General features: G+C 28.4%; 2 protein-coding genes across 3 annotated transcripts; one reads left to right on the plus strand and one right to left on the minus strand.

Moving 5' to 3' along the window:
• Positions 1–2213: 2213 nt before the first annotated feature.
• LOC115233965 (E3 ubiquitin-protein ligase AMFR-like) lies at positions 2214–12533 on the minus strand. Of its 2 annotated transcripts, none has more exons than XM_029804631.1 (8): positions 11756–12533; positions 9451–9748; positions 7231–7488; positions 6795–6950; positions 5705–6027; positions 4649–5039; positions 4203–4444; positions 2214–3882 (listed from the first exon to the last, which is right to left on the minus strand). In XM_029804631.1, the coding sequence occupies exons 2-8, from the start codon at positions 9697–9699 to the stop codon at positions 3711–3713; spliced, it is 1791 nt and encodes a 596-aa protein (XP_029660491.1). In that variant the 5' UTR covers positions 9700–9748; positions 11756–12533; the 3' UTR covers positions 2214–3710. The 2 variants fall into 2 exon arrangements, with proteins under 2 accessions (XP_029660491.1, XP_029660492.1); XM_029804632.1 differs by having other exon boundaries at positions 2214–3867; positions 11756–12524.
• A 905-nt stretch (positions 12534–13438) lies between these two features.
• Positions 13439–15294, plus strand: LOC115233955 (transcription initiation factor TFIID subunit 12-like). Its single transcript, XM_029804614.1, has 3 exons — positions 13439–14113; positions 14428–14620; positions 15033–15294. Exons 1-3 carry the CDS (start codon positions 13859–13861, stop codon positions 15158–15160), a joined length of 576 nt encoding a protein of 191 aa, XP_029660474.1. The 5' UTR covers positions 13439–13858; the 3' UTR covers positions 15161–15294.
• Positions 15295–15481: the final 187 nt, after the last annotated feature.

The following is a 15481-nucleotide window of genomic DNA, read 5'->3' on the forward strand; positions in this document are numbered from 1 at the left end:
AATATTATTATATAAAAAATTATATATTATATAAAAATGCTTTTATGTACAATGTAAATTTATACTAGACAATATATGAAAATAAAATTATACAAAACAAGGACTAATACACTAATATGTCAAATATATGTTAAAAATTATAAGAGTGTATATACATATATATCTCTGAGTTAATGGGGAGATGGCAATATATTATAAAATATTGGAAGATCAATACAAACTACAAAATACTGCCAATATTTTTCAATGATAATATTAGTAAAAACCAGCTGATGTTTATAAATGTCATTGTGTAAAAATATTAGTATCACTATTGTTTTATAATAACCAAAAACTCTTATTTCTTGTATCTATACACAATTTTGTATCATAGAGAAACTGTACAAGCAAAATTAGAAAAATAATTTCTCATGCAAGTCAAAAATATAGAATAAAATTTCTTTATACAAAGTCAATTTGCTTGAAAACAAAACCTTGCATGAAATCACCTCTATTTCATTTATACATTACGATTTTTGATACATTCTATATATTGTTTTATATATCTTGGAGAATTTATATGACATATACGTGTTTAGAAAATTATGTTATTGCCTTTATTCATAAAATTAAAAAGATTGGTTTTTATAAAAAAAAAAGTTTTTAAAATAGTATTTTTGTGTAACTTACTAATCATCTACTTTTTTCATTTATTATAACATGTTAATTCTTTTATTATTTTAGGGTACAATAATAAAATATGTTTTTATTATTGTATGCTAACAATTATATAGAAATTTTTATATATTATCTAGAATAGATAAACAGTATAACTACAACAATCTATAATACACTTTATTTATCTTATTGATTGTGTACAATGCCAAGTGAAAGATAAATATTACATTATTTACTACAGAGAAGATATAGGACACCTCTCATGCTCATATTTACAAAAATCCTAAGGAAAAATTCATAATCTATTAAATGTTACTTTTTTTAAGAGACTTAAGCATTATTGGACTGTTTTTTAATTTAGTACCCTTCCTCACCCACCTAGATGCTATGTCCCTTAAAAATAATATAATTCAATTAAGCTTCTTCAGTTATGAAAATATTCATTTCTAATTTTCCACATATTTTATTTACACATTGAGACAAATAACAAAAATAAATTTAATTTTTTTATTTTAATAAGAGATTTGCTTATATATGAAGCATTGTTTTTTAAACATTTTGGGAGAAGCATTAACTCTCTATTATTAATATAATGTTATAAGAGAGTTATAACAAAAATAATAAACTTTGTACAATAATATGTTATATATATGCTTTTTATATCCAAAAAGTTGTCTCAAACAAAAATTATCTTACAATGGTTTACAACTTATTTCCTACTTTTATGTATGCAACTTAAAGATTGATAAAATAAATAGCTTGATAAGAATACATATAAAGTTCTAGTACAATAATAAATGTCTGCGCTGACATTAATAAAATAAGTTTTTTTTTGCATTTGTTAGGTGCAGATTTGCACTGATTTTTATGATGTATGAATATTATACAGATAAAATGACCCACAATTTGCAACCTTAATTTTAAAAGATACCCTGATGAACTTGATCGATTTTTGAATTATAAATTAATGAAAAAGTGGAACTTTTCGCAAACTTCAATGAAATGAATAGATAATAGCACATTCATATTTAATTAATTTTAAATAGATTTTGAGAGATAGAACTTTAATTTACAAAAATTAATTATGAAGATATATAATATTGGAAATTTCAGGGAATCTGTTATTAAAATTATAGTTGCGAGAACATTACATATTTATATCTTATAAATATTTTTGAATATATGTTGTGAATGCATATGTGTATATGTGTGTGAATATATATAAATCTTTGTGTCAAATTCTATCATATTATCACAAGTAAGAAACTGAGAGAAAAAAAATTCTAGATATTATTATTAGTATTTGCATAATTAATAAGTCATAAAATATACGAATATTTCATAAAACTCATTAAAATTTTATATATATATATAGTTTTTGATCGAAAACACGTATATGTGTGTGTGGGTAAACGTTAATAAAATTAAGAATAATATCCAAATACAATAGAAGTTACTTATTGTTAGAGCTCAGAAGTTGATAAAGCTTTATAATACTTTTTCAATTGAATTAATATTCTATTCATTATGTGAAAGAAATGAAGAATAATGTTTAATTATTTTAAACAAAGTAATACATTTTTTATTCATTTTTTGTGATTGACATCGTGCGTATTTATATTGGACCATATAACTACACCTATAACTCAATAAATTTGATGTACACTATTGGAATAATATTTCAAATGTTGTTAAAACGATAAATATACAATCAATATATAATTTTAATAAGTTTAATTTATGATGTTATAGAAATGTGTAACAAAGAACTTTGTGCAAATGCTGCATTTTCTTTTGAACAATGATCATGACTTATATAACAAAAATAGAGTAAAATATTTTTTTTGTTTTTTTTTGTTTTTTTTTTTGTTTTTTAGTATTAGAGGCACCCAACAATAACGTTAACATTTATTCGCAAATAAAGAAAATGCAGCATTTGCACAAAATTCTTTGTTACACATTTCTATAATATCATAAATTATACTCATCAAAATTATATATTGATTTTATTTTTATCGTTGTAACAACATATGAAATATTATTCCAATAGTGTACATCAAATTTATTAAGTTATGGTTGTTATATGATCCAATATAACGTGTGTGTGTGTGCGTGCGCGCGCGCGCGCGCGTGTGTGTGTGTGTGTACATGTACACATATATGTATACAAGTATGGTAGATTCCGCTTTCTTTTTCAAACAATTGTTAAAGTTCTACTAAGCATAACTAAATCAATACTTATTATTGGCACATCTCACACTTTAATTCACTTATGGCACACTAAATACATATATTAAATTATAAGATTTGGTATAATTATTATAATTAGAGAATATATATACTCTGATGTATTTGTATATATAAATTGTTTTTTTTTTACTGTTATCTTAAAAATTATATAAAGAGTATTGTACAAGAAAAATAAGATGATTTAAAACGAAGATTTTAATCTGTCCAAAAGTGGACGACAATGCAATTTATAATTCTTTATCAAAGAGCTCCTAATAAGATTAACTGTATCTTCTAACAATTTATTTCCTAAACTGTATATATTATACATCACGGTAGGCATTAGTAAGTTTCACCAATGGTATGGTGTTTAAGTAAGATTGCATAAAAATTTTAATATTTCGTCTTCTAGTATAATTTATTCAACTCATTGCAGATTTTATCACTACTCAATAGCATTGAGTGGTAAGCACAATGCTAATAATCATCATGAGTATATCATTCACAACCTTTCGATATTCTTAACAAAATTGTCATGCCTAATCTCTTGACTGTGATTTTAATTTGCCGTTTTCTTGGAACGTTAAAAACGTTAACTCTTAAACACGCAAAAATTTTTCGACATATCCTTGCTGTATTTAATGATCAGTCATCAGCAAAGAGTACATATGTTGTCTACAATCTTGTCTCATATTCGAAAAGAAGAAATATGCAGCCTGCCAATTTTACATCAGCTATGAAAAACTCTGAACTAAATTCAAAATAATATCAGGTCTTATAGCTGCTTATTATATCTAAGATATAACATTTTCAGTATTCATTATCTATGAATTTGTCGACTCAATGTCGGATTTTCGATGCTTCTCTAGATATCTTCTGCGTGCTGTTAATCGCATGTGCTCTTTTCGCCGTTGAAGTATAATTTCTCTCTCAGCAGATGATTTCGAGAAACGTCCACCAAGATTTGAAGGTTCTTCTCCGCTATAAGAATAATAACTACATATACATATATATTAATTCTATCAAAGAAATAAGAGAGAGAGAGAGAGAGAGAGAGAGAGAGAGATGCCTATAGAGATTACTAGCATGAAAAGTTCTTTATCTCTTTGCGTTCCTGATCTCCAATATATGTATTTCAAACGAATATAATTTATATTATATTTGTACAAATAATATTAGTTTATGATGTTCTTTTAGAAAAGATTTGGTATTTTCCACAAATTTATAACAAAAGTCGTTGAACAAATATTTAGATATCTAATCTAAGAATACAATATTTCTCATGCAATAATTTTTATTTTTTGTATCTCCATTACCTATCAGCAAATGGAATATCGAATCTAGGATCTGATGAATTTTGGACCGAAGAACTGGGCATAATATTTGTCATGCTCGTTTGCGTCTGTGGGACGGATTCTGCTTGTGGTTCTTCGATTAAATGATGTGGTATAGTTAATACTCCATCGAGTATATTTTCAACTGTCCATTCGATTGATCGGGTCATTCTAAGATCTTCCAGAATCACATTGCGAGGATAATGAGGGAAAAGTTGTTGAACCTAACAAAAAATGTTTTTCTCTTTTTGTTATCTCCGCTACATAGCTAACTAGTGTAGCTTATATATTATATTCTTTTTTTACAAATTAAAATAATAAACAATTTTTATAAATCTCTATAAAATTTTTTGTAAAATATATAAAACAAAATAAAAATTTATGTAAGTTTTATATAACTCAAAATTATAATTTTAGAAAAAAAATACCTGTCTTGCCATAGCATCCATCTGGGAATTAGTATGTGCCAATGTAGAGATGTTACCACGTAGCCTATTATGTGAGACTTCGACAGAAAAACTGGGCAACCAAGATACATATCTTGAACCATCGAGGAAGAGAAAGAAATGATTGCCGTTTCTTCTCGTAGGTGTCTGTGGCTCAGGTGGTATTTCCGGAGCATTCTCTCTGTGATTTGCCTGCATACTCAAGGCTAATCGACAAGTGGGACACGAAGTGTCCTGTTCTAACCAAGATTGTAAGCATGTGTTGTGAAACAAGTGTGCACAAGGTAACTTACGAGCGCTTTCCATTTTTTCCCAACATATTGCGCAATTATCAGAATTCTCAGCTAATTCATCTTGCGAAGCCATTGGATAACTAAAAACCGAAAGAGAATTATTTTTAAAAATATTTTATTATTTATCGTACAAAATACATTTATTTTTTAAAAATTATAGTTTTTGTAGATTTTATGTGATCTTTGAATTTGCTTTAAATAGTTCTATCAATATCCTATGATAAAATTAATATAATACACTCACATTATAATATTATAACATATAAATATATTAACAGTACTAGATGAGAAAATGGGCAAATAAGAGTCGAGGCGCGATAATTATATATTATATATATTCAGAAAAATATATATAGAAAGAGAGAGAGAAAGCGTAATATTTTTTATTATTTAATTTTATTAAAATTAATATACATCAAATATATATATTTCGGACTATTTTTGATTCATTTTCAGCATATGCATGGCATATAAAAATTAAATTCGTATTTAAAAATAAACATGCGCAATATTAAGCAGAAAATTGCGCATGTTCATTTCTAAACACGAATTTAATTTTTATATACTATGCTGAAGATAGATCAAGTAATGGTCCGAAACGTACATATTTAATGTATATTTGTTAATGAAATAAAATAATAAAAAAAATTTGCGCTCTGTATATCTTACCAATTTCCTAACCTAGTATTGTTAGTATTATGAGCCTCTATTTCTGTTATTATTTAATAATAAATATATTACATACTTTTGCTCCATATGATTTAGTACAGCTAAATAGTTCCTGTGCTTTGTGATTCTTCGTTGTATCTCATAAAATAGATATCTAAGTTGCATGCAAATTACTAGCGATGCCATGCTCAGAAAGATGTTACTCCACAAAAGCATGTGACTGTGATGAAGAAAGTCGACTGCCAACACAATCAATTCCGAAATCAAATCCGTGTAGTAGGTCAAAGGACCACGTTTGTCCCAAGAGCGTTGCGCCGAAGTACCAGCGCCACGTGTATCGTACAGATGAATCACATAACGTAGCATCACATGAATAGTACGTACTCCAAGCAAGATGCACTGTCACAGACCAGAATAAATAATTATTATAAACAAGATCAAATTAATCAAATATTAATTTATCTTTATATAATAAACTTCGCATTTCTCTTTTAATCTTATTTTAAAGTATGAGAGATTCTTAAATCACAAGTAATTAAAACAATTTCTGATATATAATTTGCATTTAAAATATTTAAAATATAACATTTTTTATATTTCTATAAAATAGATAACTCTGAGTTTAATTCATTTCTAAATTTATTTATCTGAACTTTATTTGCGTTAATTTTGATTATATTGTTAACCTGCACTGAAGAAGGGGCCGAAACGCACGCTCGTTATATTTTTATATGTAATTTTAAATATTAAATTCTTTGCGCCTGATCACCTGCGCTTGGCTCTCACTGCCTGTTTTTTTGTTTGTTTTTGAACTTTATTTGTGTGTGTGTTTAATACAAAACATATATAATTAATAAATTAATACACAGGTTTTCAATTTTAATAATTTTCTGTTGAATTCAAAATCAACATTTTATTTTTGACAAAAATGTTTTCAGATTATAAGCAATTAAAAAAGAGAAGCTTTTTTGCCATAAGCTTTGAACTAAGCTTCAAAAGAACTGATAAATAATAGAATCATGTTTTTCAATTATTTTTAATTGTATTATCTTTAACAAATTTTTTTTTTAGTTTTGTAAGAATAAATAAAATTGAAAATTGAATAATATTGTAATAAATGATAGCTATAATTATCAAGAAATGATTGATGCATTGCTACGATTTACCTCGGCTGCCATAAAAGCAAAAGTGTTGAAAGATATGAAGAAAAAGGCTGCAGCAGTGGACAATAAAAGCATGAAGGAAGATAATGCAAGAATTGCCGCCAACAATCCGAGAAGTCGCGCATGACTCCATCCTGGTGTGGTAGGTGAAAAGGATAGCTGAAACACAAAAATTATGAATTGAATATTATATTTCTCGAAACATGGTAAGAGTTTATCAATTCTTAAATATTTTTGACAAAACATTATAAAAAAAACTTATTTTTATTTTAAGTTAGCATTTGTGTGTGAATGAGTTTGAGTATGTGAGTGAATAAATGTGAGTGTGTGAATGAATGAGTGTGTATGTGGGAATATGCAAAACTAACAGATATTTTTATATTTTGCTTCAAGATGCCTAAAATCTTTATTGCATTTTAATTTTTATTATTATACTCACGTATTCAAACCGGTCCTTGCAGAGTTGACTAAGAAGACTCAGAAAACCGAGCGCCGTAAACCATGCCCACCAGAGTACGACTTCGTCCATATATTGTACATTCAAAACGCCAAAAACAAAAATAAATTTGTAAAAAACAAAATTCCAAAATTTGTCCTTCAGATGTTGTCTTTCCGAAACACGTAGTTCACCAAATACGAGCTTCTGAATAGATTTGCCAAGAAGAATTAATACGCAGTAAGCCATGTTGATCAAAGTCTATGGATAAAAAAAAAAAGAATTATAAAATGTTTAATAAGCATAACAATATCATCAATATATCATTAGAAATATGTACAAAATAAAAAAAAACATCAATTAGATTATAATTTTCATAAAATCTTTTTTACACACATGCGCGCGCACACGCATGCACACACACATATAAAAGAAAAATGTTAAAAAAATTATAATTATGCTTTATGCTTTTTTTATTTATATATATCAACATGATCCAAAAATATTCAAAAAGTCTTTGATAAAAATTTATTAATTGTAATATGAATCTTGTGAATATGATCTCAGTTTTATCTTTTTAACACATTGATAATCAATCTTAATTTTTATGTTTGATGAAAAGAAATAAATTATGCATTTTGGATTTTAATTTACAGTTTGTTCGCAACTAGTTCTTTATATAAATGTTTTTTTAACATATGTATGTTACACAGATGATAAATAATCGAAATAAATATATTGTTTAATCGTTGCCAAATAGCAAAAAGGCCATCTAATTTTAGGTTCAAATGTTTTCTGTTTCAATGTCTGCCAAATATTTCGAAATATGCGAATGTAATTATTTGAAGTACAAATTGTTGGAAGATTTTAATATACAAGATCGGAATACGCCGTAAGATAGAAAAAGAAAACTTTAATAAAATTATGTAAATTATTTTGTTATTCTCGCACATATTTGATATTAAGTCAAATAAGATTTTAAAACACATATTTTATTTTTTTTAATATTATGTATTGAAAAAAGAAAGTATTGAACTAAATATATGAAAACTTCTTTGATTTTATCTTGCTGATAATAGAAAATAATTTTTTCAATTCATAAAATATATTTCATTTTTTTAATATATTACAAAATATATTGAAAAGTTACATAATATTGTATAATATGCTGACTGCCTACTTTCCTTTCTCGCATAAATAATTTCACAATTAAACAATAAATAAGATTTAAAATACAATATTTTAGATAGGACAATTATGACAAATACTTATGTTCATTAATAATAACTAAATTCGCTTAATTATTAAATGATATTTTCACAACTAAATAATAAATGCAATAACACGGAATCCTTCAATCTCAGAAAAGCTATTATATATTCCGATACTTTTTCTTCTATTATTTTATAAGTAACACAAAAGCAAATTATTACATTTACACAAGACGAACGTGAACGCGGAATATGAGTTTGGCGTTACGAGTTTCCTAGCGTAAATATAGTATAATGCAAAGGGCTCAATTTAAGATATCTATTCATTTCAAATACAATAGCTAAACACATAATCGTGATAGTTGCGTAATCTTGCACTTGTAACAAGACACGTAATATCATGATATAGAAAGAGGAAAGTAATGTATTCAGACTGTCGTAACAACCGGAAGATATTGATTTTTTTTCTCTTTATAGAAATCACAGTAGACGTATTATAAACAAAACCATCGATTTTATTTAAACCGCGCGCTATCAAATCTTTACATTAATATAATGTAAAACTATTATTAAATTTCTCTTTACATAAACTTTCGCCTGATTAATCATCATTATTTTTTCAGGATATAGTTAACGCGTCATCATTTTACTATTACAAGTAAAAAACCGGAGTGCAAAATCTCACAATTTTTATAACTACCCAAGAAAATAATGGATTTATGTAATTATATAAGGATAGGATCATATCGCGCCAAATTTCGGATTTAATTATATATATATATAAAATGATCTCCATAAAATTTTGTTTTCTATATATAATATGTGTATGTCTTTATTGATAGAATTTTGGAACATATATAGTTCAAAACTCTTGATAGTCAAAAAATGTTAGAAAAATACGAAAGATTCAAATAGGGATATATGAAAGATTTAAATATGCACATGTCAGTATCTTTTACATTTTAATACATATGTTTTCGAATTCAATAATTTTAAATAAGCACACACATACCCAAATGCAGACAGGTTCATCCACCATACATTCTAGAAGTTCTTTGAAATGCATGCCAAGACTTCTCGGATCCGTCGGATTAGTTTCCTCTGTGGTTATAGCATCGATGTGCGTATGATTCGTTCTCCAAGTAGGATCCTTGATTATTTGAGTGGCATAATATATAGAACAGGATAATATAGCAAAGCTTATGGTGGTGTATAACCGGAGGTTTGGAACCGGTAATCGGTCTAAAAATTCCATCGGCATGATTGAAAGAATTTTGAAATATTTCTAATCGTTGAAGCACTTTCTAAATCTGCAATCAGATTTAAATCATATTAAATTTCTAAACTCAAAAATTATTTTCTTTTATAAATTTTATAAGAGCTGTCCATAAAGAAACCGAACTTTAAAAAAAACGCCCGAATGCCATGACGTGGGGCCATCTGCCTTGTGACACTGTGTATGTGTAATGGGATTCTTTAACAACTTTCTCACACCACGAGCATGACGCTATCGTTTTTAGTTTACGTTTTATGATAATTTGAATGAGGTTTTATATTCGTCGTTGGCGATTTTCTAGACGTGGCGATTTCTTTTTTACATTTTCTTGCAGAGTTTGAGAGAGGCATTGAGAAAGGGAGAGTAGGATGCTGAACAACAGCCGTCACGTGTTTTGCAAAAAATCGTTGATAAGGAACAACGCATGTACGGGTACAAAAAATCGCCACGTCTAGAAAATCGCCACGAACGCCAAACACAACTTCATTCAAATCACCATAAAACGTAAAATAAAAACGATACCGTTATGCTCGTGGTTCGTGGTGTGAGAAAGTTAAAGAATCCCCCTATACAGTGCCATAAGGCAGATGGCCCCACGTCATCACATTCGGGTGCTTTTTTTAAAGTTCGGTTTTTTTATGAACAGACCTTGGTGTGTGTGTGTATGTGTATATATATATATATATATATAACGATAGTTTGGTTTCTTTTTAATTTCTTGTTTTTCCTTGTTTTTTTTCTTTTATTAAATTTTTATTTTTTATAACAAGAAATTAAAAAGAAACCAAACTATCGTTACTATCACATCATTGGTTCTGAATAACGCTAAATGCGGTTCTTATAATATAAATAAAACGCACACACAATTTATAACTCACGTTATGAATTATCAAAAATAAAAACAAAAAAAAAGTAATTCTTCAAAATTCTATTGTATATTGAAAATTAATAATCTGATCATATTCTGTTATTAAGAAAAATTGTCGTGCTTGCCCAATACAATCCGACATAATTTAAAAAATTCGGAAATATTAATATTTGTTTCACCTCCCACTCTTAAACAGATTTTTAATTAATCCCTATGAGTGTTGAGTTTCTCTGCTTGTTATAGCTTCTCTACCTAACCTACATCTTAAATCCAACATAAAAAAAGATTTGTTAAAAAATTATTAAATTTATTTAAGGGGGTGTGTTTACAGTTTTTCTTAATAAAAAATTCCCAATGTAATTTTATTTTGTTCGGCATAAATCTTATTCAATATTATCAGTTTAAAAAACGAAAGAAGAGAGAAACGCAAAAATCTAGAAGTGTAAAGATATATGAATAAATATATATATATAGTTGTTATATTGTTTTAATTACTACAAAGGAGAAACTAACAAAAAAATACTATAAAAAATAAAAATTTAATAAAAGAAAAAAAACAAGGAAAAACAAGAAATTAAAAAGAAACCAAACTATCGTTACTATCACATCATTGGTTCTGAATAACGCTAAATGCGGTTCTTATAATATAAATAAAACGCACACACAATTTATAACTCACGTTATGAATTATCAAAAATAAAAACAAAAAAAAAGTAATTCTTCAAAATTCTATTGTATATTGAAAATTAATAATCTGATCATATTCTGTTATTAAGAAAAATTGTCGTGCTTGCCCAATACAATCCGACATAATTTAAAAAATTCGGAAATATTAATATTTGTTTCACCTCCCACTCTTAAACAGATTTTTAATTAATCCCTATGAGTGTTGAGTTTCTCTGCTTGTTATAGCTTCTCTACCTAACCTACATCTTAAATCCAACATAAAAAAAGATTTGTTAAAAAATTATTAAATTTATTTAAGGGGGTGTGTTTACAGTTTTTCTTAATAAAAAATTCCCAATGTAATTTTATTTTGTTCGGCATAAATCTTATTCAATATTATCAGTTTAAAAAACGAAAGAAGAGAGAAACGCAAAAATCTAGAAGTGTAAAGATATATGAATAAATAGATGGCTATGCATACACATATAACGACGGAAAGAAAATTACCTTTCGTGGCTCGTGGCTGGCGCTAAGCACATTTCCTTAAGCGTGTCGCATAACCAGTATCATCAATGCTGGTGATAGTTATTCTTGTCGTCCACGTATTTATCGGAGTAGCACTCTGTGTTTGTGTACACTTATGCACGGTTGAATACAAAAACCGAGAAACACCGGCGAGTCGTACGTGGCGCAGAGATTAGGAAGAAAGAAAATTACAATCACGGCGAAAAAAAAAGCAAGAGGATCATATATAGAATAAGACGTGCCGTTATGAGGAAGAGGAAAGGGTAGAATAAACTAGAGACAGAGCATGGCGGAAAGAAAGAAAGAAAGAGGCAGAATATGGTTTCCACGTCGCACAGGCAGCGTTTCGTTCTCGACATGTATCGCATGTATATACGAAGAAATAAACTTGATCTTTCAAGTCCGAGGCTCGCCCCTTATCACGGACACGACGGATGATGTCTACATCGTAAACGTGTCACGAAATCTCGATGGAAGACTTCCAAGCTTGACACGGTACAAATGCGCCTCATCGATTAGCACGACGGACAGACGAATATTCTCTCTCACGTTGCTGTAAATACACCTGCAATAGATTCTCCACCGTTTGCACGATACACGGCATATCACGTCATCCGACTATCCGACTGATCATAGCAGATACTGCTAATCGCTGCCAATTGCAGTTTGCAGTTTGCAGTTTACAGTTCGCAGTGAGTTAATACCAACACCGGGAGCTTGACATTGACACCGCACGCTGTTGGAAAAGAGACCGAAACTGATTGAAACTCGATCGGTAACGTGACAAGTGACAATGCGCGATCATATATGATGAAATGCGATGCAAAGACAACCATTTTGAATTGGGCAGAATGTCAATCGCGTTTTTAAGAAAAAATATGAATTTACGAGTAGTTACATATTTTTTCTTAAAAACAACAAGATAACTGTGGTTTTTTTTCGTTAATTAATATTATATTTTTAATGTATTGTTAAATACGCATTAAATATTCAAAAACGCTATAATACGGACTTAAAGCCCGTATCAGACTATGCATTGAGATTGAAATTTGACCAATCAGAACAAGGAAATTTTAGTTCCTTTTATCCTGATTGGTCAAATTTCAATCTTCAATACGTAGTCTGATACGGACTTAACACATATTAGCTTAATTTACACCGATATACTTTAATAGGTACTAAATATTATACCGATCAATCACAACTATTCCATTCTTTAAAGGATTGGCTATGATTGGCCAGTGTAGTACTTAATACGCATTAAAGTATATCGTTGTAAATTAGTCCATTATTTTTTAAATGTATCGTACACTCCCAGAATAATCCAAAGCTTGCATCACATTGTACATTTCACGTCGCTATTAAGGCCATTGCATGTTAAAAAATTTTAGTCATAATCGTAAGACAGTAAGCAAATCGACCAATCACAATATAGCATTCTAAAACGTAATAAGAATATTTGAATTGTGATTGGTTGATTTGATTACGGCCTAAAGCCCGTATCAGACTATGCATTGAAAATTGAAGATTGAAGATTAAAAATTGGAATTTGACTAATCAGAACAAAAGGGGCTAAAATTTCTTTGTCCTGATTGGTCAAATTTCAATCTTCAATCTCAATCTTTAATGCGTAGTCTGATACGGGCTTTATGGTTACGACTAAAATTTTTTCACGTGTAATGGCCTTTAGCGTTAACGGTCTAGTATAATGTATATGTATTGAAGTCTGTGGTTTCTAGTTTCTACTCTTCTCAGCAAGCTAATAACCTATTTTATATTTTCTAATTCGTATTTCTCTTTGATATTTTATCTTTAATTCGTAATGAATTTTTGTGAATTTCACTTTTACCACTACACACACACACACAACACACACACACACACACACACACATTGAATATTATAGCAATTACGTTTGTAATCTTTCTCCGATATACGTGTAACATACATATCGAGAATGTAAATAACTGTTTAACTGTTTTTACAAAATTACAACAATAAAGTGGGTCAATAAACTCACTGAACAGAGTTGGTTTGATGAAATTGACGAAAATTTAGAACGAATTGTGTGTGTTTAGTGTAAGAATGTCACAACAAAGTGCTATCGTACAAACAACTAACACAGGTTCCGAGATAACACCTGTGCTTGGGACTTTACAGTCTGCAAGCTCTAATAATCAGGCCTCATCGGTTTTGTCTAACATGCAAAGCAATATCGGTAGTACCACGGCAACTACTATACCACAGACGCAATCTCAACAAACTCAATACATTTCACAGTCTCCGAAACAAATATTACAACAGTCGTCCACTCCAAGTTCTTTTAGCGATTTTCCACAAGTATGTAATTTATATAAACATCATACAAATTAAAACGTTTATACACAATTATATCCTTAATATTTAGGCAATAAAGATGAGCTTTTTATCAGCAAGATCAGGTTGCAAAAGATACATTTTTATATATATGTAATTTATGAAATACAATTAAAAAACGATTATTTGTATAATACAATAATACAAATTTATATTCATTATTTACTTTACGCAATGTGATTTATCGTCTTCTTGTCTCGATTGATGACACGATGATTACTTTTGTATATTATATTTTTTTAATATGTTTGCTAATTGATACTGCTATTTGATTTTAGTTTTTAACAAAAACAAGATTGCAAGAGTTGGTAAGGGAAGTAGATCCTACTGAACAGTTAGATGAAGAAGTGGAAGAAATGCTTTTACAATTAGCGGATGACTTTGTAGAGACAACAGTAAATGCAGCTTGTTTATTGGCTAAGCATCGTCATGCGAATACAGTGGAAGTTAAAGATGTACAGTTGCATTTGGGTGAGTTTCCTATTTATATCATTTATAACATTAATAGAAAAAAATAGCTCTCAGATTGCTTGTTGTCCCTCTCAGGTTGGGTTTGCTTTAATCATTCACATGTTTTAAATCCTTACGCTTATTTCAATTCTGTTTAGTTTTCAAAAGTTTCAAGTAAAGCTCACTTTAAAATTATTAAAATTATTCAAACTTTATTTGATACTATTTTTAAACGACAAGCATCATTATCATGGCATTCTTGTTGGGCTAATTTTGTTTTTATAAATTTTATCCATATATTATGCCTATAAAAGTTTTGATTGCCATAAAATCTATAATGAATACATCTCAAAAAAGTTTTAATTATTGCAATAAATCGCACAAAGAAATGCTAAGCATTGATGATATTTATATCTGATATTTTAATTTTTAGAAAGAAATTGGAACATGTGGATCCCTGGTTTTGGTACAGATGAAGTACGTCCATACAAACGAGCTACTGTCACTGAAGCGCATAAACAAAGATTAGCACTTATACGAAAATCTATCAAAAAGTATTAAATCATTTGTAAGTTACATTTAGTTAGTCTTAACTATCAAACTATTGTATTTTATATATTTTTAATTATTGTTGCTTGATAGTTTTGAGCAATTTGTAATTAAAATATTTAGTAATAACAGCAATAGATCACTAACAGAGCACTAACAATACTAAGTAGAGAAACTGGCAAATAACCAAGCCTTGACTTTTATTTGCCAGTTTCTCCAGTTAGTAAAATATTCATTTCAAAATTTTCTTTTTTCACGAAAGTACGGATTGTTATACAGTTTTACAATAAATAATAAAATTTGCATTTATGTGTTATGAAAAGTGCAAATATG

The sequence above is a fragment of the Formica exsecta genome, unplaced genomic scaffold (genome assembly GCF_003651465.1).
Source record: "Formica exsecta isolate Colony F162 unplaced genomic scaffold, ASM365146v1 scaffold192, whole genome shotgun sequence".
Lineage (NCBI taxonomy): Eukaryota > Metazoa > Arthropoda > Insecta > Hymenoptera > Formicidae > Formica > Formica exsecta.

What these genes read in the sequence shown, in the direction of transcription:
- LOC115233965 (XM_029804631.1), bottom strand. Translation starts at nt 9,699, where the DNA reads ATGCCGATGGAATTTTTAGACCGATTACCGGTTCCAAACCTCCGGTTA. An exon ending in GCAAGGACCGGTTTGAATAC is followed by an intron (nt 6,951 to 7,230) that starts GTGAGTATAATA and finishes TTTGTGTTTCAG; the next exon opens with CTATCCTTTTCACCTACCAC. An exon ending in CTAAATCATATGGAGCAAAA is followed by an intron (nt 5,040 to 5,704) that starts GTATGTAATATA and finishes TTCGGTTTTTAG; the next exon opens with TTATCCAATGGCTTCGCAAG.
- LOC115233955 (XM_029804614.1), top strand. Translation starts at nt 13,859, where the DNA reads ATGTCACAACAAAGTGCTATCGTACAAACAACTAACACAGGTTCCGAG. An exon ending in CTTTTAGCGATTTTCCACAA is followed by an intron (nt 14,114 to 14,427) that starts GTATGTAATTTA and finishes ATTTGATTTTAG; the next exon opens with TTTTTAACAAAAACAAGATT. An exon ending in AGATGTACAGTTGCATTTGG is followed by an intron (nt 14,621 to 15,032) that starts GTGAGTTTCCTA and finishes TTTAATTTTTAG; the next exon opens with AAAGAAATTGGAACATGTGG.